General features: G+C 37.4%; 2 protein-coding genes across 4 annotated transcripts; one reads left to right on the top strand and one right to left on the bottom strand.

Annotated features, from left to right (window-relative positions):
• Window positions 1-5863: 5863 nt before the first annotated feature.
• LOC106062402 (sex peptide receptor-related protein 2-like) lies at window positions 5864-17687 on the bottom strand. 3 transcript variants are annotated; one of them, XR_008779995.1, is made up of 5 exons: window positions 17202-17687; window positions 16886-17054; window positions 11668-12382; window positions 8539-8695; window positions 5864-6855 (listed from the first exon to the last, which is right to left on the bottom strand). XR_008779995.1 is itself a non-coding variant. In XM_056042936.1 (3 exons), the coding sequence occupies exons 1-3, from the start codon at window positions 10734-10736 to the stop codon at window positions 6173-6175; spliced, it is 990 nt and encodes a 329-aa protein (XP_055898911.1). In that variant the 5' UTR covers window positions 10737-11219; the 3' UTR covers window positions 5864-6172. The 3 variants fall into 3 exon arrangements, 1 of the variants encoding a protein (XP_055898911.1); XR_008779994.1 differs by lacking the exon at window positions 11668-12382 and having other exon boundaries at window positions 17202-17673; XM_056042936.1 differs by lacking the exons at window positions 11668-12382; window positions 16886-17054; window positions 17202-17687 and adding an exon at window positions 10587-11219.
• Window positions 15782-19024, top strand: LOC106062401 (cysteinyl leukotriene receptor 1-like). The gene is made up of 3 exons (XM_013220665.2): window positions 15782-15988; window positions 16206-16362; window positions 18192-19024. Exons 1-3 carry the CDS (start codon window positions 15803-15805, stop codon window positions 18890-18892), a joined length of 1044 nt encoding a protein of 347 aa, XP_013076119.2. The 5' UTR covers window positions 15782-15802; the 3' UTR covers window positions 18893-19024.
• Window positions 19025-25285: the final 6261 nt, after the last annotated feature.

The following is a 25285-nucleotide window of genomic DNA, read 5'->3' as shown; positions in this document are numbered from 1 at the left end:
TTAAAATCGTCCAGAAGTCCGGGGACGCATACGGTGAGGTCAATGCATGTGAATGATCCAGTTCCTGGGTGCAAGTAGGTCGGTGATGCATCATTAAGTATGCATAAATCATGTTGGAGGAAGATATCCTCCAGCATACGACCTCTTGTGTCGGTATTGTTGGATCCCCACATGGTGTTATGGGCATTGAAATCCCCAAGGATTAAATAAGGCCGGGGGAGTTGTTTCAATAGGTCCTCCATGTCTGTTCGGTTTAATGGAGCGCCTGGTGGTAGGTACAGGCTGCAGCAAGTGATAACCTTGTGAAGGGTTATCCTAGCTGCTACGGCCTGTAGTGTGGTCTGTAGTTCTACCCTCTCATGGGGGATGCTATCCTTCACAAGGATACAGACTCCACCTGATGCTCTCTCTGCATCCTCAACATTCTTGGTGTAAGCACGGTAGCTTCGGAAGCTGATGCAATCTTTTAGAAATGTTTCCTGTAAGCAGACAGCTACAGGAGTCTCGGAGTCCATCAGTAGCTGCATTTCCTCGTAATTGGCCTTGAGGCCTCTACAATTCCACTGTACAATTCTGGAATCCATGGCTTATTCTAGATGACCTACTTGGAGCTATTTGGCCTTGGGAGGCCCCCGGAGGGGTTTCCCTTTATTCCAGTGACCTTGGTATTTTTATTCTTGGGTTTGGATGGAGAGGAGGACAACCCCCTTTTGGGGGAAGTCTTTCTCTCTGGAGAGGGGAGATCCCTCTGGTTAGAGCGGAGGTTATTTCCTCCTCTCTCACCTCGGGCATCCTCTCCGCTTTGATTTCTCCCCTTAGGGAGTTGGTCAACCTCTAACTCAGTAGAGGTTGGGGTGTTTGGCTGGGTTCTCTGAGGAGAACCTGTGTCAGACATGATGTCTCCGGGTTCTCCCGGAGTATTGGTTTTGACATGCTGCTCAGTCTCCATGCTCTCATCAGCGAGCACAGAGAACCTGTTCTTTAGCATGACAACAGGGCTTTCTTGTTTCTTCAAAGGTGTGTTCTTTGGCGGTGTTTTCTTCTGAGTTGGGGGAGGAGGAGGGGGTGGTGGGGTCAATGTGTCCGTCTGTGTGGCTATGGATCTTCCTTTCTTAGCAACAGCCTGGGCGTAGGTCTTTGTCAAGCCGAATTGGCCCTTGGGTAGGGCCAGTACAGCCGATTTCGCCTGGCTAAAGGTACATCCGTTTCTTGCCTTGTACTCCTGCACGGCAACCTCCTGTTTCCACACAGGGCAGTCCTTGGAGTAGGCTGAGTGGCCAGCTTGACAGTTTGGGCATTTGAACTGGGCTGTGCAGCCCTTGTCCTCATGACCATCTCCAGCACATCTGTCACACACAGTGTTCCTCTTACAGACTGCCGCGCCGTGTCCATAACCCTGGCACTTGAAGCACCTCATGGGGTTAGGTATGTAGGGCCTCACTGGAACTCGTAGGTATCCTGCCTTCACATACTCTGGCGGTGTCCTAGTTCCGAATGTGAGGATAATAGTGGCGGTTTTGACCTCCTCACCCTCCCTGCGCCTGGTAATGCGCCGGGCATGGGTGACTCCTTCAATGCCCTCCACTATTTCCTTCTCGGAACATTCCAGTAGGTCCCTAGAGCTGATTACACCTCTGCTGGTGTTCAGACTCTTGTGTGGCATGACTTCCACTTGGAGATCACAGAGTCTTCTGCATCTTAAAAGCCCATCAGAGTGTGTCTTGCTGTCTACTTCTACAAGGAGTTCCATTGTTTTGTGTAGCTTAGACACACTCTTGGGCTCTCCCACTACTGACTTGAGTCCCTTATAGATAATAAAAGGGCTCAACTTGGTCAGGCTTTTCCCCTCCTCTGTGCATCTAACCACCAGAAATGATGGCCAGGTGGAACAGCTTTTTGGGACCTCCTCTTTTTTATCGTCAATTCGTCGTTTCTTGCCCAGACATAGGTCTGGGGCAAGTAGTTTTGTGTGTGTTTTTTTGTCCATATATATTTTGGTTAATTCGGCACCTGTGCTCCCCACCCGCCATCGAGTCCAACAAGGGGACGGGCCATTCGGATGTCCAGAATGAGCCCGCCAGGGCTACACAGGTGCTATACTCAGTCAGCTGCTACATCGGACATGTGTCCGATACAGCAGCTCCCTGATTGACCCTCCAGCCACCGCCCTCCAGCATAGGTCGACGACCTATGCTGGTAGCTCGGCATGACCAGCCGGTTGACCCAGAGCGGGCCATCTGGGTCTCAGGTCTAGGGGAACTTGGAGCCAAAGTATTGTGTTGTTGTGGTTTATCCTCAGATAGCCACCACTCAAACACCAGGATCTCTTTATCCCCCCTTACCCGTCGCAGTCCACGGCAAACGGACTGGTCTAGGACGTAGTGAGAATTTAAAGTTAAGGAGACAGTGTGATGATCAATGAAGGCAGACTTAGGAAAAGAGGAGGCAGACACAATGATAGAAAAGAAGTAGGGCACTTTTGAGCTCCAAAAGTGCTAAGGAAAGAGGAGCGCAGTTTAACGTCATGTCTCGGGACGTACAACTTTTCGTTCACTCGACTATTCGTTCACCAGACATTTCGTTCTCTTTAACCTTAAATATAGGTTAGGGGTACAAATCCTTATTCTCCTTAAACTAAAGAAAATTTTGATACTTCATTTTCTTTTCTATGTCGAACCATTGTCAAATAATGCGCTGTCAAAGTCAAACTTTAACATTTTGGTCTATAGGTGTCCGAATAGCACAAACTACTCTATTTCCAAACGATACTTCTGTGGAACCCTAATGTTCCGCGAAGCCTGAGTATGTGTTTCTCGATGTGGAAAAACGGTCCTATTAATAAGGTTCCTTTGGACCTGTATACAATTGCGCTGAACACATGCATCATCCGCAAAGTGATGTCCAGGAACATTGTTTGCAATAGTTTGCATTGATTAGCCCAGTTGTAAGTATATAGTATTGGACATAACAACATTAGAACAATGAAACTTCACGCTGATCTGTCAGCTAGTCAACGCACCAACAAAACATTTAGCATTGTATTTCCCGGGACTTTTTGGCTTCCATGGAAACGACTGCCTTCGGAAGAATCCCTGTTTCATCGTTTGGCACGTGAGGACACGTATAGCCTAATGCGCGGGTTTGTACATGTGCCTACAACAGAAGAACAATAGCCATGGTGTTTACAGCCGAAAAATGGGACAACCAAATGAACTATGAACAATTTTACTTGTCTTGATAGACCATGAATTTGTTTTCTTTGTTTTTGACCTACTGAATAAATAATAATAAGAAGAAGAAGAATAGTTGTTTCTCGAACTAATGAAATAATTAACAAGTAGGCCACTTCGGGAATTAACCTTTCTAAAAAATAAGCAAAGTGTTCCGTTAAATAGGCCAACTCAGAATGTGCTAAGTGTACTGTTAAGGAAAAAGTTTGAGAAACACTGTTCTAGCCTATCCTAGAGCACTACCAGCATCATGTATTTATTTATTTATATAATAATACTGCCATAAGCATGGGCCAAACACAAAATAGATCCATTTTGTTCTTTGTGGGTAGACTTTGTAGGCCTACGACTATAGTTAGTATTGCGACTTAAGTGATCCAGAAATGTCAATTTTGAATTGAACATACATTAGATATATCACAATCATCGTCAAATACAAATTATAGTTTGTTTTTCTTAAATGACGGCCTATCAAGCTATTTCGGCCTAGGATCTAGATAGGCCTTGTCTACATCACTATCACACCACAAACACACACACACACAAGTTCCATAGATCTGATTCTAACCTTTACTCAGTGGGCACAAGTTTCGACGGTCCGGAAAGTAATTCATCAGGGGCCGGTTGTAACCCCTAATTTATGTGCTTTCTTTGCAGTAGCCTAACTAGCCTTATTGGTTGACAGTGGACTAGCTAGCATAAAGGCCTTCAGAGCCTACGCAACCTATCATAAGTTTGACATTAGTGTTTTCACGAGACTTATACAACTAGGCGTAGCTAACAGGATTTAGAAAAAAACAACAAAAAACTTACCTTTGAACTACGCGCCAGTCTATTAAATCGCTACACAAGATGTATATACTGGTATTAATTAAAATAACATTGGTGTATGCAATTAGGTCTACGTCAATTAAATTACGTATGTCACTTTCAATGTAGACTACATTACACACATAGGCCTATACAAACATTCACCCAAATCAAGAATGATTGACATGACTTCTGAACCACTGTTTGCTTGTTTAACATGTTTTTGAAGATTATTACATCCTACCCAAAATCATCTGCAGGTTCAGGGCCACCATGACGACAGTCCAGAGCGTATACCACACGACTTGACAGCAACCCATTTTTTAGGGAATAGGCCATACCAATGGTGTCAAGTTTCCACAATGAATGAAACTATTGTTGGGCATTAGGTAATACTATTTTACACGGAGTCGAAGTCATTTTTGTAACGGTCATGATTGTCAGACCTATAAGTCAGGCGACAGTTTCTTTATACTCATCTTATCTTATCTTATATAATACAGACGTTACTAAAAAAAAAAAAAAGATGATGATCACGTCCTACGCATCATGCATTCACTCATGCATATTAACCAATGACCTAAATTATGCCACGTCAATTGTTTTCCTGGCTAGCTTAGGCACCCAATTCCATGCTCTAATAGCACTAGGGAAGAAGGAGCATTTGTACAAATTGGTCCTAGCATATGAAACGAGGAATGTGCCTTTATCTTTGTGTCTTTCTGAGTAAGAAAATTTGGTTCTTTGTATTGGTAAACATTGTCATCTCGTTAGGTGACGTTAGGTGCAGCGTTCCATGATTCAAAATTCGGCTTTTAAAATGTAGGCCTGTTATTCTTCCCCATCACAAATGTTGAAACAATACTTCTTCACCTATCCCTTAGTCTGTTGAACCGTTAATTTGTCGACTGTATTTCTCCATTCTTCTCGGTCTTTTGCCTAGGATAGAACCTCTTTCAATGGCAGGAAGTCCATTCTTTTTATGTTGTCTTCCCATCGCTTTCTTTGTCTGCCTCTTCTTCTTTTTCCTGGAACTGTTTCCCGAAGGAAGATCTTTGCCCCGAAGACCTTGTAGTATGACCATAGAGTCATATTTGTATTTTTTAAAATAATAGCTAGAAACAATATTAGCCTACTAAGTTTAAAAACTGAGTCTATCTACTCAATCCTATTGACAAACAAAATCATATTGTATGGCCTCAGATGAGAACATGGTTGGTCAGGTGTTGAATCATTAGAATTAGAAACATACATTTTGAATCATCGAGGCTATATTTATAACTGGCAAACGTGAAATGGGATGCGTATGGGACAGGAAAGTGAACATGTAATCTACTTAATGAGTTTTAAAAAAATGCAATGTAATTAGACACATGATACAAAGGCATGTACATTCATGTAATGATTGTAACGTGAAACATATTTTATTGAGACTACTTTTAGTTGTAATTTTTAGGACGCACCTGAGTCTTCACCAACTCTAAAGACATCTGGGGAAAGTAAAGCGGTTGGTCGTTGTGCTGGCCACATGACACCAGACCATCAATCATTGAAACAGATGACGTTTACATCTGCCCAATTGATCGCAAGATCTGAAAGGGGGGTAATTCACTTTTTACACATTTTTATATCAACTCACTCTGTCTGCTCTTGAACGTTTGATTGACTGACTCATGCTTTGATATTAGATATATGTTTAAGACTAAATTAAGTCACGATCGAAATTGTTTATTATATCTATTAAATGCTACGTATCATCTGGTTCATGTAAAAGTCGAGAGAAAATACATGTATATTTCTAAATAATAATAATAAAAAAAACACATTTTTACTTTGTTTAATACTTCACTGAGATACGCCTCGCCCTAAATGTAACTATTTATTTTTCGATAACTGCATAACAATTCTTTTTTCTTCTTCTTCAATCATATGTCAGGCCTACTATTAACTAAAGGCTAAAAACTTCACCAAGTTCCCTACCAAGTTCCCTATCATGGGAGGATTTTAAGTGGCATCAATTACAATAGCCTTGCTTTTCGAAATTCCGTGACATTAAAGTTTCGAAAATGAATAGAAAAGGTACAATAATAATAACTACTTTGGGCACATTGTAAAAAACAATTATTATATAACTAGGTAGAACTAGGTTTATCTTTTAAACAGAAAATACTAAAAAATGCTTCCTTGTAGTTTGAACTCATATTGTAGTAAACTATTATGTTTATGGTACTGTTAATGGCTTCCAAGGTCATAATAATCTCACGAAAAGTTAGGAATGATCTGTCCCATCCACTGAATCCTGAAACTTGTAATACAGACATCATAAAATTCACGCAGCTCGGCATGGCGCAAACAATAAAAATACTACAAATGCAGCCCACCATCTTGGCCAGTTTCTTGTCTCGCTTTGAGCGATCTTTCAAAGAGGACAAGTTCTGGCGCCATCTGGAGTTTAAATTTAACTGCAGAATAATAACCGCGGTGAAGATAATGTTGAGGATATAGGATGTGAACTGTAAGATGGCGTTGAAGCAGAAAGCTATCCTCTCGATGTATGGTCCGTTCTCGGTGTAGAATAGCCCAATCAGAGTCGTGTTTATAGAAGGTATGAGTTTCGAACCGAGAGGTCTGGCCACCAAAAATGGCGAGACGGCAGTGATGATGCTTGCAGTAATGACAGCATGCGCGAGAATCGTTCTTTTTGTGGTCAATACTTGCTTGATATGAAGCGGGAGAGTCACACACAGGCATCTTTCAAAGGATATGAAAGTCGTTATCCACCAGGCGATCCGGGCAAATAGAAATCTGAGTGTAACTGCAACGGGAAAAATAAAAAAAATCTTTTAAAAAATTTAATTAATTGCATCAATTACTTTGAATTAGTTATGTAATTAAATTTGTAATAGACCCAGACCAACAATAATAAATCTGTGCGTTTAGAAATATTGTACCATTTTTTTGTTTGTTTAGCGCTATTTCATGCTTTTTTTTTAATCAATACGCTATGATCTTATTACGTATCTGGAGCAGGTGAGAAAAGGAGGGAGGGGCAAAGGGGTATCTGGGTGAATGTTATCATTAAAAAATGTAATAGGACTGGAATTCAAACCAAGCCTTCTGAAGGAGACTAATTCCACATCTGTCAAGTACAATTTCTTTCCCTTGTTTTATACTAAACAAAAATAATTAATTACCAATTATTAATTAACTAATTGGTTAGTTTTTGTTTTTATTGCTTCTAGTTTGTCAGGTACAAGAAATAATTGTGCGAAATTTCAACTTGATCTAAGATTGGATGTGGGAGAAATAAAGTGTAGACACTTTTTAATAGACAGACAAAGTGATTTGATAAAAGCTTTGCAAACAAACAGAACAATTGACTTGGTGGCTTTATACTACAAGGTAATTTAAGTAACATTGAAGGAGGCGCTAAGGATCTTGTCTTATACATAACAAAAGATAATTACGTCCTACGCGTATCCATCCGTTAATCCATTCGTGCATACTAATTAGAGACTTAACCACTATTAAGTCATTGGTTTATCTAGCTGATTCAGTCAACATTTATCAAGCTCCAATTGCACTAGAGAACAAGGGGCTCTTGTAAGAGTTAATGTTTGCTTATGGAATAGCTAATGCGCCCTTATCTTTGTGTCTTTCTGAGTATTTTATTATGTTGTGTTTTTGTAGTATGGAGGAAGTCTGTGAATAGTTTGTGTCTCTAATTGTCAGACACACGTATATTGGGTGTCTTTATTCTTAAATATCGCATAGGGCAGTTACTAATGACAGAAGCTAGAGTAGAACTCTAGACAATTCTAATCGAAACCTGCCAGTCACTATTTAAACCAACTCGTATTCTGCATTCTGGTCTATAAAATACGTAGTTTGTTAATAATAAAAAAACAACAACAACAACAAACAAAAAAAAAACTTTAATCGCGATTTAGAAAAATGTCGTTGGGATTACTCTTGCCTCATCATTTGAAAGTATTTGGTAGTGAAAAAAATAAAGTATACAATCTTATGTTTGCTCTTATATCTCACTAACGCACACACTTCTACTCTACATATATACATACACAATCTATGTCATTGGAAGGCGTGTAGGTTTATACATAAAAACAAACATTATACAAGTATTTTATGATTAGTAAGTGCAACAAGCTCTGATCATTGACAAGTTCCCTTTAGGTCTGTACTCTGTACAGACAAATAATCATTAGCTCCTGATTAACATTTGCTCTTTTAGCAGGCTAGGTAAAATATACAAAACACAGGCAGACAGAAACAGACAGACAGATAGAGAGATAAGGAGACACAGAGAGAGAGAGAGAGAGAGAGAGAGAAAGAGAGAGAGAGAAGCAGAGGCTTAAAAAATATTTAGAATGTAAGTTAGACTGCAAAAATACAAAAAACAAACAACAACACATGGTAATGATGGTACTGGTACTAACAATGAAAAAAACAAACAACAGCAATAACACATATGTTTTACCAGATGAAGCATAAAATAGTTCTGTCGTCAAATATGCGATCCCGGCTCTTTCCAGTGCAGGCTTAAAACTCAAACTCTCTAAAAACAAAGAAGACAGACTTCCTAAATCGGCCACAGCCAGACTGAATAAATTGAGATTGACAGATGTGTTCAGTCCCTAGAGGAAGACAGATATTCATTTTAATTTACGTGGAGCATGTGCGTGTGTGTGTGTGTGTGTCGTCAGTTTAGATCGCAAACACACAATCATTGGGCAAATTTAATTAAAGCAACAAAAGAGATTTTTTTAAACATCTGTACGAGAAGAATTTATTTTTTTTAAATACAAAATACAACAAAGTTGTTTTGATCTATGGCGATGGGTACAAAATAACACCATATAATATATACTACCATAATAATAACATAATAAGAATTTATAATTTGCCAATCATTATGCAAACTCAGAGTGTTTGAAGATACGTACAAGAATTATTTGAAATTTTTTTTTAATGAGGACAAGAAAACCGTTTCAATTTTGTTTTCTACACGATTAGCTAAGACTTTGAACGAGTGCTGAACAATGGCATTACCGACAAGAAGCATTATCATAATGGATGCGTTTAAGTTTTATCTGCACAAACCCCTGGCAAACACAGCATAAAAACATCAAAACTGCAGTACCACCTTCAAGTACTATTCTACTAATTCTACAGATGCTTACATTATAATGTGAGCTTGAGCTTCCATAGCTACTTATTTTATATGTATTTTTTTATATTTACTACTTTTATAGGTTAGAACTATTTTCATATATTCTTTTAGTTTTTATAGGCTAGTGCCACATTTTATACTTGTACTTCCGCCTATTGTTATATACGTTAGGGCGGGGTAGTATAACTAGTAAGATTCCATGCTGTTTTCTGGACAGTTGACCAGTGGCCAGCCTCTGTCTTGGTGACAAGTAATCTTTATGATCGTTAGAAGCGTGCATTGTTTTAAATATTTCGGTACCTGAGACTGCCTGCTATTATTACTGCTGCTACAGTATTTGTTACTGCTGTCTTAGTGCTGTGTGTAGTCGCTGAATGAACTCTTTATGTTGTCTGTTGTATTTATGTGTATTTTTCTGTTGTGTTGTCTTTATATGAGAAACTAGTCCTTGTAATCACAACACATTTCCGTAAGGATCAATAAAGCAGTCTTAGTCTTAGTCTGTTTTAGTTCTGTAGTAAAGCGTGTTTTAGTCAATTTAGTTTTACGGGTTCGTTGTAGAATATTGTAGAGCTAGAGTAGTTTAGTAAGTTGGTGTACTTTAGATAGTTGGTTTTGTTAGTTTGTTAGTCTTGTAGTATAGATATAGTGGGGTTGATTAGTTGTTGGGCTCAGTAATTAGTTTACATATATTATATTTAATTATTGATTTATTTTGCTATATGTAAATAAAGTATCGTTGTTTTTTTTGTACTTATTCTCAATAAAAGTTACGTTCTTGCTTTCTTTTAGCTAGATCAGTTAATTTAGTTAAGTTGTGCTGTCTGGTTGCTTAGGCTACTCTAGCACCTTTATCTCAGACTGAGGTGCACAAATACGACCCACCCAATAGCTTTATCATCTGGCTACTGTGTTAACTTCTCGTCAGCCGAGGTCGTTGTCAACAGAGAATTGTTAGTCTCAAGTCTTAGATTCTTCTTATTTGTCTACTTCACTAAGTAAAATGTGTACATGTTATATTTAGGATGACATAGTTAAAGTTAGGTAAACGTGTACGGGCTACTTGTGTTATATATCTATATATCCCAGAGCCGTAGTGAGCAAAACGTGCACCCGGAGCAAAATACTTTATTGGTGCCCCCGCCCCAATTTTCCATGAACATCACATAGAAATATAGGCTGCGGCTGCGTGTGGCGCCCCTCCACATTGCTGGTGGCGCCCGGAGCATCGTGCTTTCCTAGCCTCCCCCCCCCACTACTCCTCTGGTATATCTACATCTCGGTGACCGTAAGTTGCCAAGAAATTGTACAAATTCTGTAACAAACCAAAAAATAAAAAATGGAATAATTTTTACCTGCTTTGAGAAAACGATGATATTAATACAATTGGCTATGATTCCACACAAAGAAAGTGGGACATTTAAATAAAGAAAGAAATAGAGCTCTGGAAAGAAGACGTCACTATTGGGAGTCCCTAGTGTCTTTTGTTCTATTTGTTGACTCATTTCTATGGTTGTCACATAAACAGACAAATAGATCCTTTATTCAGATCAAACCTATCAATTCAGACATTCTGTTTTCGTTTAGATTTTAGTTACGTATCTATTATGCTTAGTATGTGGGATACATGTGTTATATTATCATTTGATTTACAAATAAGTCAGGTCTATTCTCACTCGATTGGAAAAGTCATGCAGTTAATAAAAATATAAAGCGAATGTTTTAATTATCTAAATAAAACTTATGAAATGAGGGTTTAACTAATAAGATTCTTCTATGGGTGAAATAACACAGTGAAGTATAAAATCCCTAATGCTACATCTTTAAAATTGTAACTGCCGCGGTCAACAGCTGATACTCTGCATTTAAAATAAAAGTTTTCATTTGCGATAAGACCAAGAAATAGTCATTAAATGGATTTACCCTATGTTTACGATTAATTATACGAATGCTACTATTGGTACTACGGAAGCTTGTCTTAACGTTAATGAAGGTTTTACGCCCATTTGACAACAAATCAAACATGCAATTATTTTGAGCATTAGAAAATTCTGATTCCCATTTTTAATTATAGTTTTTTTTTGTCTCTTTTGCCAATACTTAGCTTTTCTTTCTACTGATTTAATATTAGTAATTAGCAGAGATTTCATATTTTACAATTATATTAAATAGTATTCTAGGCATAATTTTGTTTTGTCAATAAGTATTATGTTTATAAATACATTTTTGAAACGATTTCGCCTTAAACTGTCTTTGAGATAATTCTTAATTTGCCTGTTTGGCCCTTTCAAGAATTAATAGAGCTATAAGTCTGTTCATTTATGAAAAAATAGCAGCTAATGAAATGTTGTTTTTTTTACTTAAAAATAAAACTGCTAGGACTGTGCTAATCACATTATTTTTTTCTTTTGCAGAGTGTCAAATAAAGGATCGTACCCAGTGCCGAGAAGGAGAGACTCGCTATTCAACAATTCTTCTGTTTGAAGGTCCTCAATCAGCTAGAGTCTGTTAAACAATCGTTTAATTCAAACGTTTATTGTGGGGGTCATGACTTCTTGAAGCTGAGTCATACTTGCTTCCCCTTGATTAAGAGGCCGCAACAACGTACTTGACTCTTGAGGCCATCTTTCTTCCACACCACGTACAATGTACACTGTACTGTGGAAGGCCTTAATAGGCTATGGTTCCTGTTCGCAGGGCCGGCCTTAGATAATTGGAGCCCCTAGGCGAAATGTATTTGGTGGCCCCAAATGATATAGAATTATAGAAAATATACATTAAAAAATTAAAGTATGCAAATTATTAGAAACCTGGTGTTCTCCAACAATAACATTGAGGACACGTTTCTTTATTTCTTCTCTAAATGAAATACAGAAACAGTCATGTGCAAGGTCCCCCACCAATTAGAGGTCCTAGGTGGCTACCTAGTCTGCCTATGCCAAAGGCCGGCCCTGCTGTTACCCTGTCACTCATTAGGACGTTTCCACTAGGATGACACGCTGATGCCTGGAAAAGAGTACCTTTCATCAATTGAGACAGAATAGAAAGACCTCTCGATCATTTATGCAGGCTTGAGACAGGTCAAAGAGGTCATTAAGGCTTTATAATGACAATTTTCCCCACTTATTCAACTTTTGTGTTCTTGTATGTCCTGGAAGCAGTAATAATGATTTATTTTTTATTTGAGTGATGAAATGAATAGTCAATGAGAGACATTTAAATATACACACATATATAGGCCTATACAATAAAGATAAAAATAAAATATACAAGATTTGTTTCCTTGCCTGCAAAAGAAAACAAAATACCGTGTCATCAGAATTTTACTATAAACAATACATTTGAAAGGTCCGTATTCCAATAATCATGTAGTAATCAGATTACATCGTTGAACTTGAAAAACATATTAGAATAACAAGAACTTGTTAAGGAGTTGGTAATACGTTGGATTAACTTGTCCACATCACTAAGACTGATCAAGTGTTTAGAAAATTTTTTCCATGACTTGCTATGCGTTTGATTCTTGTTTATTTTGAGCTTTCTTTGTAAATCAGAAAAAGTATACGTTTTGATGGACACGGTTTTGTCTGCATTAGAGGTGGAAAAAAAATGCAAGTCAAAAGTGGGCTTGCATAGTCATGTGAAACACTGAAATCATCCTTCATCTTCGAAATTAAAGAAATTGCCATTCAAAACGTAGCAGTTGACCTATGTAGCAGTTGACCTATGTAGCAGTTGACCTATGTAGCAGTTGACGTACATATCAGTTGACCTATGTAGCAGTTGACCTATGTAGCAGTTGACCTATGTAGCAGTTGACCTATGTAGCAGTTGACCTATGTAGCAGTTGACGTACATATCAGTTGAGCTACATATCAGTTGAGCTACATATCAGTTGACCTACATATCAGTTGACCTACATATCAGTTGACCTACGGTATCAGTTCTCTTTATTACCGCTAATTATTTATCAGTTACGTTTGAAGACATAGACTGAAAGTTTATAGCTTCCTCCATAGTGAAATTACTTTGTGCTACGAACGAAAGAGCTTTTAGGGTTAATATGTATGGTTAATTAACTAGGTGTGGTGTCATTAAATACCCATGATGCCATTAAAAACATAAACTTCCGCGATGTCGTTAAAAATTATAGTGTCATTAAAACACTCATGAAGTCTTTTACATTTTTGACGTAATTAATTATATGTTTGTGTTTTACTTATTTCTAAAAGTCAACATCGTTGTGACAAAATAAAAAAAAAAATTGCTGTAAATAAATATTTTGACAAAATTCCGCAGTCTAGCGATAGCATACTCCCTATCCCGTTGTGTCACAGCCAGCAATAAGGAGCAATAACTTCTGGTATTGAAATGCAACAAAGATTGGCAATGTAATAACTAAGCATATTGTCTTCACCTCTTTTAAGTTCCTAATATTTCAATCCTTTAATGTAACAACGCTGACCGAGATCCTACCTGAACCCGTAGTCATATCCAGAGCAGACAAAGCTGTGGACTCTCGGGGAATTTATTGAATTTCTCTTTTCACCGTCTGCACTTTAAAATCACCCTAACGAGCTGAAAGACTTCCATAATAAGACATGACTGCATTCTTTAGACTTGAACTATTTAAAAACGAATAAGTTTTTGTATCTATGTTTTAAACAAAGGTCTCTATTACAGCCAATTGACTGGTTGAATGGCTTATTACTTATTGACTTGTCTTGTTAGAAGTACTTTAAATGGTTTCAATGAGAAAAAAAAAGACTTGTTAGAAGTACTTTAAATGGTTTCAATGAGAAAAAAAAAGACTAAGTTGGCGTTCCTATAAAAATAATTGTGTAGATATTATTGTAATGACTTCTATTTGAACTATGTATGCGAATGTTTTTGCTTGAATGTCATCATATAGTAATTATCTGACATTATTTCTTCAATGTGAACATTATTTGAACATCTCAATTAGAACTTTGTTTTGTTAGACCCTTATAGCCATCACTCCCTCAGTACGTCAATCTAAGCCATCCACATTCTCTCTAATCTCTCTGAGACAATGAACTCATGAAGTTATCAACTTTTAATGATTTAATGTCTACACCTTAGAAAGTACTTACAAAAGAGATGATATTGATTTTAGAATTAGACAATCCAACGAAATGTCTTTAATGGCATTTTCCAAGCATATATAAGTATTGCCAAAAAAAGAATACAGAAATGGTGTGTTCTAAAATTTATCTTTAAATAAATGTCTTACGATTTAAGCATTAAAGAAGATTGATAAAGAAATTATGAAGTCACCAATAATTCATACATACATAAAGATTTGAATTGATTTGTATTCTCTACATCTCACAATACACATCTAGTTGACATAGACATGTAGACTTTAGATATATTGATATGATCTACAGTGCCCAACATTATTCTGTGGCGTTTGGGGCATTTTACGTCTTTGTGGAAGGTGGTCTCCCTTTGCAACTTATCATCTGACTACCAATCCTTGATACACAACTACTGTAACAGGTTGGGCATATGTAATCACCAGACCGTTGTTGCACTTTTCCCCTTCTTTCGATTTCTGGTGTGTATGCCATCTGCAAGCCGAAACGCTCCCTTTATGGTTCCTCTCCATGTGGATCTATCCAGTGCCACTTTATCCCAAATGTTAGTGTTGATTTTGAAGAGCTTCATGTCGCGTTGCATTGGCTGCATACATCAGTATACCTTCAAAGTTTGCAACATGTACAGTAACCCTCAATAAGTTGAAAACATAATACACGAACTCTAAAGCTGTTAAATTTTAAATCTTCCATTTTAGCCTTATTAAATTTGTGGAAGATATTTAGAATCTATAATAGTAAGTCTAAAACTATCAGGATCAGTTGGACCAAAACACAAAGACATCTATAATATTAAGTCTAAAACTAACAGGATCAGTTGGACCAAAACACAAAGACAGTGATATAACAAACTGTTGATGTAATTGGAGTCTAAACTATAATCACATCATAAACTATAACAACGTGTAACCAAGACGTAACCACAGCCAGTTACTTAAATGTAAATTGATTCGAAAAAAAAATTCTTGTAAAACCTTGGAATTAAAAAACTTTCAAACATTTCCCAGGCATGATAGATGCAAATCCGAAAAAGAAAAAAAAAATCTTTCCAAACCTTTAACAAAAATGTAATCACGTGACTGATAAATTACATGCATGCGAATTCCAGTCTGTTGTTTCTTTTGGAAGCTTCAAATCTAGGTCGCGTTGAAGTTGTCATGTCAAATCAAACTTGATCCGCTTAAAGAACTTGCGATAAAAATTTAATTTGTTAGAATGAAGCGAGGCGGAACTAATGACATCTCTGTGACATTCAGAGGGACTGACATCTTCACTTAAAGGCTTATCCTGACAAACATCATTTAATGAGTTTTATAATAAACTCTACAATGTCCCTTGCCAAAGAAAGTATATAAAGTTTTAATCAAAGATTCAAGAAGTTATTATAGAAGTATACAAGAATAGAAGGTGACAATAGTACAAACAAAATAGTGATTTAACAGTTCCCTGTCATGTCTGAAGTCACTGTTATGCCAGGGAATACAACTGCAGTGTTGGAGGACCAAGCTAGCTATCCATTGGTCAGCAATGAGCTCCGACAGATTCTGGAGTCCGTGTTTTATGTCGCTCTAAATGGTATCCTTGGAGTGTTTGGCTCAATCGCCAATGTTATCAATCTAGTTGTATTTATCAAGCAGGTAAGAAATAATCATTTAGTTATCAAATTCATGTCTTGTTCTAATTTAGTGAAGGAATACTATTTTAGCCGATGGACCAAACTTCGCTGCTTTGTATTGAACTAACTCTACTAGAGGTTAAGACAAGACTAAGACTGCTTTATTGATTCATTAAAAATTTTTTTCAGTACTTTTTGTTTCATGAAAAATGTTTATTGTTACTATTAATATTTTACAGGGGTTCAAAGACTCGGTCAATATCAGTCTGTTTGGCCTGGCTGTGTCAGACCTTGGTAGTCTTCTCTTCATCATCTGGGAGAGTATATGTTTGAATCCTTTGATTTTCAACTCAGACAGTTCCTTCTCTGTCGTGGATATTCACTACCTTACTTCAGGTAATTCTATAAAACATTTGAGCTTACTTCATACTTTATACCTTACTTCAGGTAATTCTATAGAACATTTGATCTTACTTCATACTTTATACCTTACTTCAGGTAATTCTATAGAACATTTGATCTTACTTCATACTTTATAAGGTTACTTCAGATAATTCTATAAGACTTTGGATCTTACTTCATACTTTTTAAGTTACTTCAGGCAATCTTATAAGACTTAAGATCTTAAATTTGGTGATGACTTTAAGATTTGGCCACTGTTTCAAACATTTTCCTTGTTTGTTGTCAAAGAGAATAGGATTCGTAATGAAACTGTGTACTTGAATAGTAAAGGCAGCATGTATGAACAGTTTAAAACAAAACGAAACTAGCGTAATTACATGTAAGCAAACGATAATGATTTTTAATAACAAAAGTAGACATCAAATATGTAACTGAAATGAAGAAATAAAGGTCAGAGAAGGTGTCATCACCCGAGCGCCACGACATATCTTGTGTCACTTGACTCAATGAAACTTACCGTGCGAGAAACTGATTAGTAGAGTTTCATTTTCATAATGTATTATAATATCAAGTGTAGTTGATCGCAGTAGAACTGTTGACACGTTCAATAAAATCGTTGTAGCTGTATCCGGGTTGATGTCAGGTCTCTAAGATTTAGTGTGAAGTTCAGCTCCAATGCCAGGACGCTGTAGAGATAAACAAGCTGGGTTGAAACAGTACCTACTGGGTACTATATCTGATGCCGAGTATCAGATATACAATATCGATATACAAAAATGTTGAAAAAACAAACAAACAATATAAAACTATGAAACTGCGTGAGTTTCTTCTACCTGAGGCTATTGGCAGTTGACCTTGTGTGGGTGAGAACAATCATATTGCATGTCACAACACAGAGTGTCAACACAGCAGTGTCGTGTTGTGCTGATGTCATTGTCTAAACTTACTATTAGGCCAGGGGGAGGAGTTGAGGGAAAGTCAGCGGTCACGTGGTGTGTTGCTGTTACACGTACACTGAGTTAATTAAGAACATACAATTAGTCACCCGTGAACATTGACAAGTGAAGATAATGTAGGATACGTGAGAGAGACGGGAGCTTTGAACTAGGATGTAAAGTATCTTCAGCTTTGAAGGAGCATCCGAAAAAATTTACAACACACATTTTACCGTCCTAGTTTCTACCGAGACCAAGTGGCAGGGGAGAAAACAAAGTATATCAAGGGAAATAATCAAGCGAAATGAGGAGAGTTACAGAGATTAAATTACGAAAGTGAAATTGAAACATTAGTTACCTGCTAGTAGACATGAATAACAAAAAAATAATGAAATACAAGTAATTTTTTTTATCACAATAGGTGGTGGACCAACACTTCCTTGAAATAAATGCTTCAATGTTCACATTCGATCTAATGTACACATGTGTTCAGATATAGGACGAACGTTCGATAGTTGGAGAAATGTTTATTTCTGATATAAAGTTTAAAGGGTGGAATTAAAATCGCAGATAGTGTCTTAGCTGGTGTCTACTTAAGTCATATAGTTTGAAGTGTACGATTCTCTGTACGATCCTTGGTGGACATCATCTGAGGTCCACTACTTAATGCAAAGCAAAATACGTTTTAAATGTGTTCATTGTTGACTTTTATTGTTCCGCAGATATTAGTCTTAAATGTCACTGTTACATTTACTAAATCATCATAAAACAAAGTTTATACTTTGGCAGACATTTCAGTGCCTCAGTTCATTTCACTATTCTTTGAGTGTGTTACTCTTAAAATGTTTCTGCAAGTTTAATATTGTCTTTGTATTATTTCATCCTCAGCTGTTCCGCATGGGATCTTTGTCCGCATTGCATGGTGGATCACTGCCTTCATTACATTTGAACGTTGCCTGTGCATAGCAGTTCCCCTGAAGGTCAAACAGATCATCACCCCCAAGAGAACCATCTACGTCATCATCGTCATCTTCATATTCACATTCCTCGGGATGTCTCCGTTCATGATCGCCAACCGAATCGGCCCCACCTTCTCCCCAATCCTTAACAGGACCATCTACGCCCGAATCTTCAACGACAACGGGCTGTTCGTGGAGAACTTTGCCCTGATGTTCAACGTGGCCTCCCAGTTCGGGGCTTTTATCGTTGACGTCCTCTCCACCATAGTCATCGCCCACTTGTTGACCGTCAAGTCTAAATGGCGAGCAGAGGCCGCGAGCGCCAAAGAAGGTCTGTCCTTCCGGGACAAGAAAGTAGTCAAAATGGTCGTTCTCATCTCCGCCATCTTTATTTGCTGCCTTCTGCCTAGTTGCTTGAACTTTTTTCTGGGCGTTGTTTTGGCGCCTGACTACACCTTGCGCGGAGTGCAGCAGAACCTCTTTCTGGTGGTCTGGTCTGCGGTGCTTACCCTTGAAGCTATAAATAGCTCAGTGACTATTTTCGTTTATTACAATATGAGCAGCAAATATAAAGCTGTATTGCACAAACTGATATTCGACAAGACAATTAAACAAACTGGTGAAATTTGATTGAAAACCAAGTTAATATATCTAACAGTAGATATTTTACAGGTTTACAATATATATCTTACCGAAGGTTTACAGAATATATCAGTAGCTTTATTGTAGGTATGTAACAGTAGATTTAAAGTAGATATCTTACACAAATATTACAGTAGATATCTAACAGTAGATTTACAGTAGATATCTAACAGTAGATTTACAGTAGATATCTAACAGTAGATTTACAGTAGATATCTAACAGTAGATTTACAGTAGATATCTTACAGCAGTTTACATCATATATCTAACAGTAGGTTTACAGTAGATATGTAACAGTAGATTTGCAGTAGGTTTACAGAATTTATCTAACTGTAGGTTTATAGTAAGCGTTCGTAGACAGTCTTACTATGATTGACTTAAAGGTGTAGTAGATGTAAATGGAATGTATTAAACTGTCTCTAAGTTAAAGAACAGACGACAGATGAATTGACAGGTTTGACTTAAAGGCAACACGGCTGGTGCCTTACTTTTAAAAATTGTTTTTAATTTGAAAACAAAACAGATATTAAAAAAAACAAAATTATGTTACAATGACAAGAACTATTGGATACCTGTTTATTTGTGTATGTGACAAGCTTGTTGATGCATTGATTTTAGTTGTCAAATTTACAACACAAGTATATGTGAAAACTAATATAAAACTAATATGTATATATAATTATGTTGAATGTCGTAAATTGTTTTTAAAGTTACTGTTATGTAGTAAACATGTTGAGAAAACGCTTAACAAACCAGCTCTGTTAATTTACTCCAAGTGACCTAGAGAACAGCTTGCAGCAAATGGCGTTCAAAAGAGATAACTGGAAATCTTTTACAAAGACCGCGGGACATTTGCAATTAGAAAGAGGTAGCCATTTTGAAATCATATGAAACGTTCCCCCCTTAATCAACTTTCTGTTCAAGTTTCCTCTTATCACATAGTTCCTACTTTCTGTTCAAGTGTTTCTTTTTATTTAAATATTTGTGTTTATGATCTACGGATTTTGAAATATAGTCAAAAAGTTTGATCCTGTTTAAAAATCATCTTTAATATATCTTAAATCAGTTGCGGTAGTTTAAAACTGAATAAATTGAACTATGTACCTTAAACGTAAAGGCGCTCCTTCGAACAAGATTATTACGTCCTATCCATGGTCGACAAATCATGTGTGGCGCCCCAATTGATTTAAAGGTTTAATAAGCTAAGAAATAGGTGAAGGTGAAGTCTTAGATTTAATGCTTTTTTTTTTTTGTACTATTTTATTTCGTTTCACTTGTTTGCCGTTTTGTCCTTCTCTCTGGTTTCAAATTTTTAATTTTGTCAAGTTCTCAGGCAGCAGTAGGATTGGATCACACGCCAAGATAGAAACGTGAATAAAATCAATGGCACGCCCTTTACAATAAACTAAGACGGAAGATTTATACTAACTATAAATAAAACTAAGTTGAAAATGTATATCTCACAAAACTCTTGCTTCCATGCTTCAGAATTCCCTACGTTCCTCCATGACTAATAATAAGGCTGTCTTTGAGTCCGAAGATTAGTGAGGAATGCTGTATTTCCAGTGGATACGCAGCCCCAGCTGTGACCTACATATTTTGCCAAATCCAAGGCAAGCATAACCATTGTCCGCAGGTGGTCGATTTAGATTTTGTTTTCGCCGTCTGCATTTGTCCTCAGCAGCGGATTTTCTTTTGGTCTCAAATGTGTATCCCGCGGCCTTCGTGAGTGACCTCCAGCTGTCTTGTTTTGAGGCCGCATGCAACCAGGTGCTCTCTTCTATGTCAGCTAAGGCAAGTTGGCGCCTAAGCTGGTTTTTGAAGCGTTTCCTTGGGGCCTCTGTTACGTCGACCACCTTTTAGCTCACCAAAAAAGACTGCCTTTGGCATACGTTCCTCCATGACTAAACAATGCTTAATAACAAAAACATAAAAATAGATTAAAATACAATGACTTTAAAATGCACTAGAAACAGAGAAACTAATTGTATAAAATGTAATAATAAGGCGTCTTCGAGTCCGAAGATAAATGAGGAATGCATGTATTTAATGTAGTGATGAAATAAAAATGTGAAGCTCTGCGATCGGCTTTAAACATCAACTGCAATATTTATTTTTATTTTTTTTTACAATTTTTACAATTTATTTTCTCATTTTTAATGTACTCAAATCAGAGTTCACCTAACATATTTGTTGGTGCACTTTTTACAGATCTTGTGGTTACACATTCCGTCTGTCAGGATTCTGTTGTACTTTTTTCTTACACTTCTCATCCTCGGATCAATTTTGAAATGTTGCAATTTTTTTATTGTCGATAACAACGTAGGAATCATTTTAAAAAAAATGTACTTATCGCTTAGTAGTCGTTTAATTGTGTTTATATAGAAAAAAGGGTACACAAAACACATTGGCAATAAATGGTGGTCTCCCTTCACTCTATGTAAACTTTGTCTTTTAGAAGTATTTTTTTTTTTGCTTGTTTCAATAAGTGTGGATAAAATGATGTACAATTGGTGGATGATAAAGAACAAATTATGTCATAGGCCAATATCTTGGAATAAACCAGAATGCCAAGATAAACCATAAGAAATTAAAAGAGGACTTTCTTGGCAAATATAGGCAAAGAGTTAATAAAATCCTCAACTCCAAGCTGTCTGGCAGTAATCTCATCACTGCAATAAACAGCTGGGCCGTCCCAGTGCTCCTTTACACGTTCGGTGTGATCAAATGGACTGACACCGACCTACATGACATTGACAGACTCACTAGAAAATTACTAACCAAGTTTCGATGCCTGCACCCCAAGTCCTCCACCATAAGGTTATACCTGCCCAGGAAGGAAGGGGGTCGTGGATTGCAGAACATCTTCAAATTGTGTAAGATGCAAGTTTTAAAAATACGATCAAAACTGCTCGCCTCCAGCAACAAATTAGTTTCCTTCCTACGGAAATACGACTCCGATGCAACCCCTCTGAACCTACACAATGCTGATGTCAATGTCGGTTTGGACGACGTAGGGCATGAGATTCGCCAATGGGAGGAAAAAACACTCCACGGAAAATTTCCGGCTTCATTACATGGGGACAACATCGACAAGGCTGCTTCCTTAACATGGCTCAAAGCAGGTCATCTCTACCCTGAAACAGAAGGCTTTGTTACAGCAATACAGGACAGAGTAATCAGGACAAAAAATTACGAGAAGCATATCCTGAAACTCAATGTTGTCGACAAATGCCGAAAATGTGGAAATGTGGGCGAGTCGATTGAACACATTATGGCAGGATGTCCAGCCTTATCAGAATCGGCCTACCTGGGTCGCCATAACCAAGTTGCAAAGTTAATACACCAACACCTGGCTTTGACGTACAAATTGATCGGTAAGGACACTCCCCCTTATTATAAATACTCTCCGCAAGAGGTTCTCGAGTCTACTGAACATCTGCAGTACTGGGATAGGCCTATTCTGACCGACAAAACGGTAGATTTCAATCGCCCGGATCTGCTGTTCATCGATAAAAAAGAAAAAACCGCTACCATTATCGATATCGCCGTACCACTATCTCATAATTTAAGAAAAACTGAGATAGAAAAACAAAGAAAATATGGGAACCTAGGCTTGGAGATTAAGCGTCTATGGAAATTGTCCAAAATAACAATATACCCCATTGTTATATCAACCGAGGGGATAATAACAACTGACCTCACAGACACCTTCAAGGCCCTTAACATTCCTAGGAACATCTTCGTTGCCTGTCAGAGGGCGGTACTGCTGCAAACCTGCCACATCACCAGAAAATTCCTCAGTGGAAACTGTTAAAGGGACTACGATGAATTTTGTTTCTCTTTAGCGAAACTCGACCCTGGCAGCGCCAGAGAATGACTACTCGTTCATTTCTAACATAATAATAATAATAATTTTATAAATACTCTCCGCAAGAAGTTCTCGAGTCTACTGAACATCTGCTGTACTGGGATAGGCCTATTCTGACCGACAAAACGGTAGATTTCAATCGCCCGGATCTGCTGTTCATCGATAAAAAAGAAAAAACCGCTACCATTATCGATATCGCCGTTCCACTGTCTCATAATTTAAGAAAAACTGAGATAGAAAAACAAAGAAAATATGGGAACCTAGGCTTGGAGATTAAGCGTCTATGGAAATTGTCCAAAATAGCAATATACCCCATTGTTATATCAACCGAGGGGATAATAACAACTGACCTCACAGACACCTTCAAGGCCCTTAACATTCCTAGGAACATCTTCGTTGCCTGTCAGAGGGCGGTACTGCTGCAGACCTGCCACATCACCAGAAAATTCCTCAGTGGAAACTGTTAAAGGGACTACGATGAATTTTGTTTATCTTTAGCGAAACTCGACCCTGGCACCGCCAGAGAATGACTACTCGTTCATTTCTAACATAATAATAATAATTTAATTTATAGAGAATTGTTAACAAACATGATGTAGGCTCATGGCGCTGAGATAACATTACAAACATAATCATGACAGCTAAAATAACAAACTAATCTCAAATGTTTTAAGCAGATAATGTCCTAATGTTCTTGAATAAAGTGAAGCATGGTGTCTGTCTGAGATCGATCGGGAGTGAGTTCCAAACCTTGGTCCGTGCACTGAAAAAGACTGCGAACCGTAACTTTTGAGGGAGAAATATTGCATCACTATAAGCATTGAGTCCATGGAGTGCAGTGTCTTCTGAGGGGCATATGGAGTGATCAGTTTACTAAGGTACAAGGCTATCTCTTTATTGTAGATGCACTGATGACAAAGTGTGACCACCTTGTAGTCTATTCTTGCTTTCACAGGAAGTCAATGAAGTGTACGCAAGAGAATAGTAGCAGAATACATGTCTTATTTCCGTAGGACATTCGTGCAGCGTTGTTTTCAATTCGCTGCAGTTTGGCCATTTTGTCATTAGGTAAACCTGCTAGCACGGCGTTGCAGTAGTCAAGGCGGGAGAATATGAATTCCTTTATTTGTTGATTTTGTCTTTAAAATATGTTCGGATCGGGCCTAATCAGCGTATGTGTGGATCTAAATATAATTTTGAGTCGAAGAAACCAAGATTGTGAATTACATGACCAAAAGGAATGTGGCAGTTTGTTTGTTAAATATTTGTTGAAACAGAAGTCAGATTTATTCACTCTTTAATCTCCGTTATTATATTTCCACGTTCTGACAGAATTGTTCATTTTTCACACGTGCACATTCTCCACTCTGGTATGATTGAACATCCATAACATTTTTGTTTGTGATTAGGAAACGTTACTTTTTGTATAGAATTATAGGACAATGCATGCTCTTTTTATATAACACAAATTGAAGTTTATAAAACCAGAAATTAATTACATTTAATAAGGTCAAATCAACGATGGTATCGTTAATTAGGAGAGAAAGAGTTAAAACAAAGGTTCTCAACCTGTTGGGTCGTGACCCCCTTTGGGGTCGAAGGACGATTTTCCAGGGGTCGCTTAAGACCATCGGAAAATTATTTTTTTTCTAAAAAACGTGACATTGTGCCAAGTTTTTCATGAATAGCTACTTTTTTTTTTTTACTTTACTTGTCATTTGAGAATAGATATTGCAAACAACTGAATCAGAATCAATTCCAAACTTTTAACTATCGCAGCATCAGTATTTGTAACAGTTTAAATTACTATTATCTAACGATGTTACGAGACACAACACTACACCATTGCGGAGTCTGAGATTTTATTTCATGGGGAAGATTTACGCACGTAATTGAAAAACTACATCCGTGTATAATTAGTATTACACTGTCAAGTTCTAGTCTAGGATAGAAAAGATAATAGTTTCGTTATGGAACTACCCGTGAAAATGATCGTTAAGAAAATAAATTAGAATGAGTATTTTTAACGATATGGTTTTGCTTCAATGGTTTAAAGCAAGAATTGAGAAATCACAATGCGTCATTTGTAACGACTTTCTATAATCAGAATCAATGAATCTGAATAATCTGAAAGTCATTTTGATATCAATCATCCGAGCATGGCCAAAAACGACATACATTATTTAAAATGTTAACAGACTGGGTCAGAAGAAAACCCAAACTTGACTGCTGCCAAATACAATCAACAAAACATAGCAGTCGTCGAACGGTTGAAGCTTATTTGGTGACTTTCAGATTGGCTAGAACTATGAAACCTTACATCATCGCTGATGACTTCCTGTTGCCAGTTGTTCGAGTAATGATTGGAGCCGAATTTGTTAGACCTAGTAAATAAAATTTAGCTCAATCTTCGTATGTATTGACAGAATAGCTCTCTATTGATTTATCGATCAGATAATCCTGGAAATTATATAATTCTGCCTGTGGTCCCGTCTGGGGCGTTGGCCATC

The sequence above is a fragment of the Biomphalaria glabrata genome, chromosome 9 (genome assembly GCF_947242115.1).
Source record: "Biomphalaria glabrata chromosome 9, xgBioGlab47.1, whole genome shotgun sequence".
Classification (NCBI taxonomy): Eukaryota; Metazoa; Mollusca; class Gastropoda; family Planorbidae; genus Biomphalaria; species Biomphalaria glabrata.
Note: the sequence above shows the minus strand (reverse complement) of the source record. Positions and strands in the feature narration are given on the sequence as shown.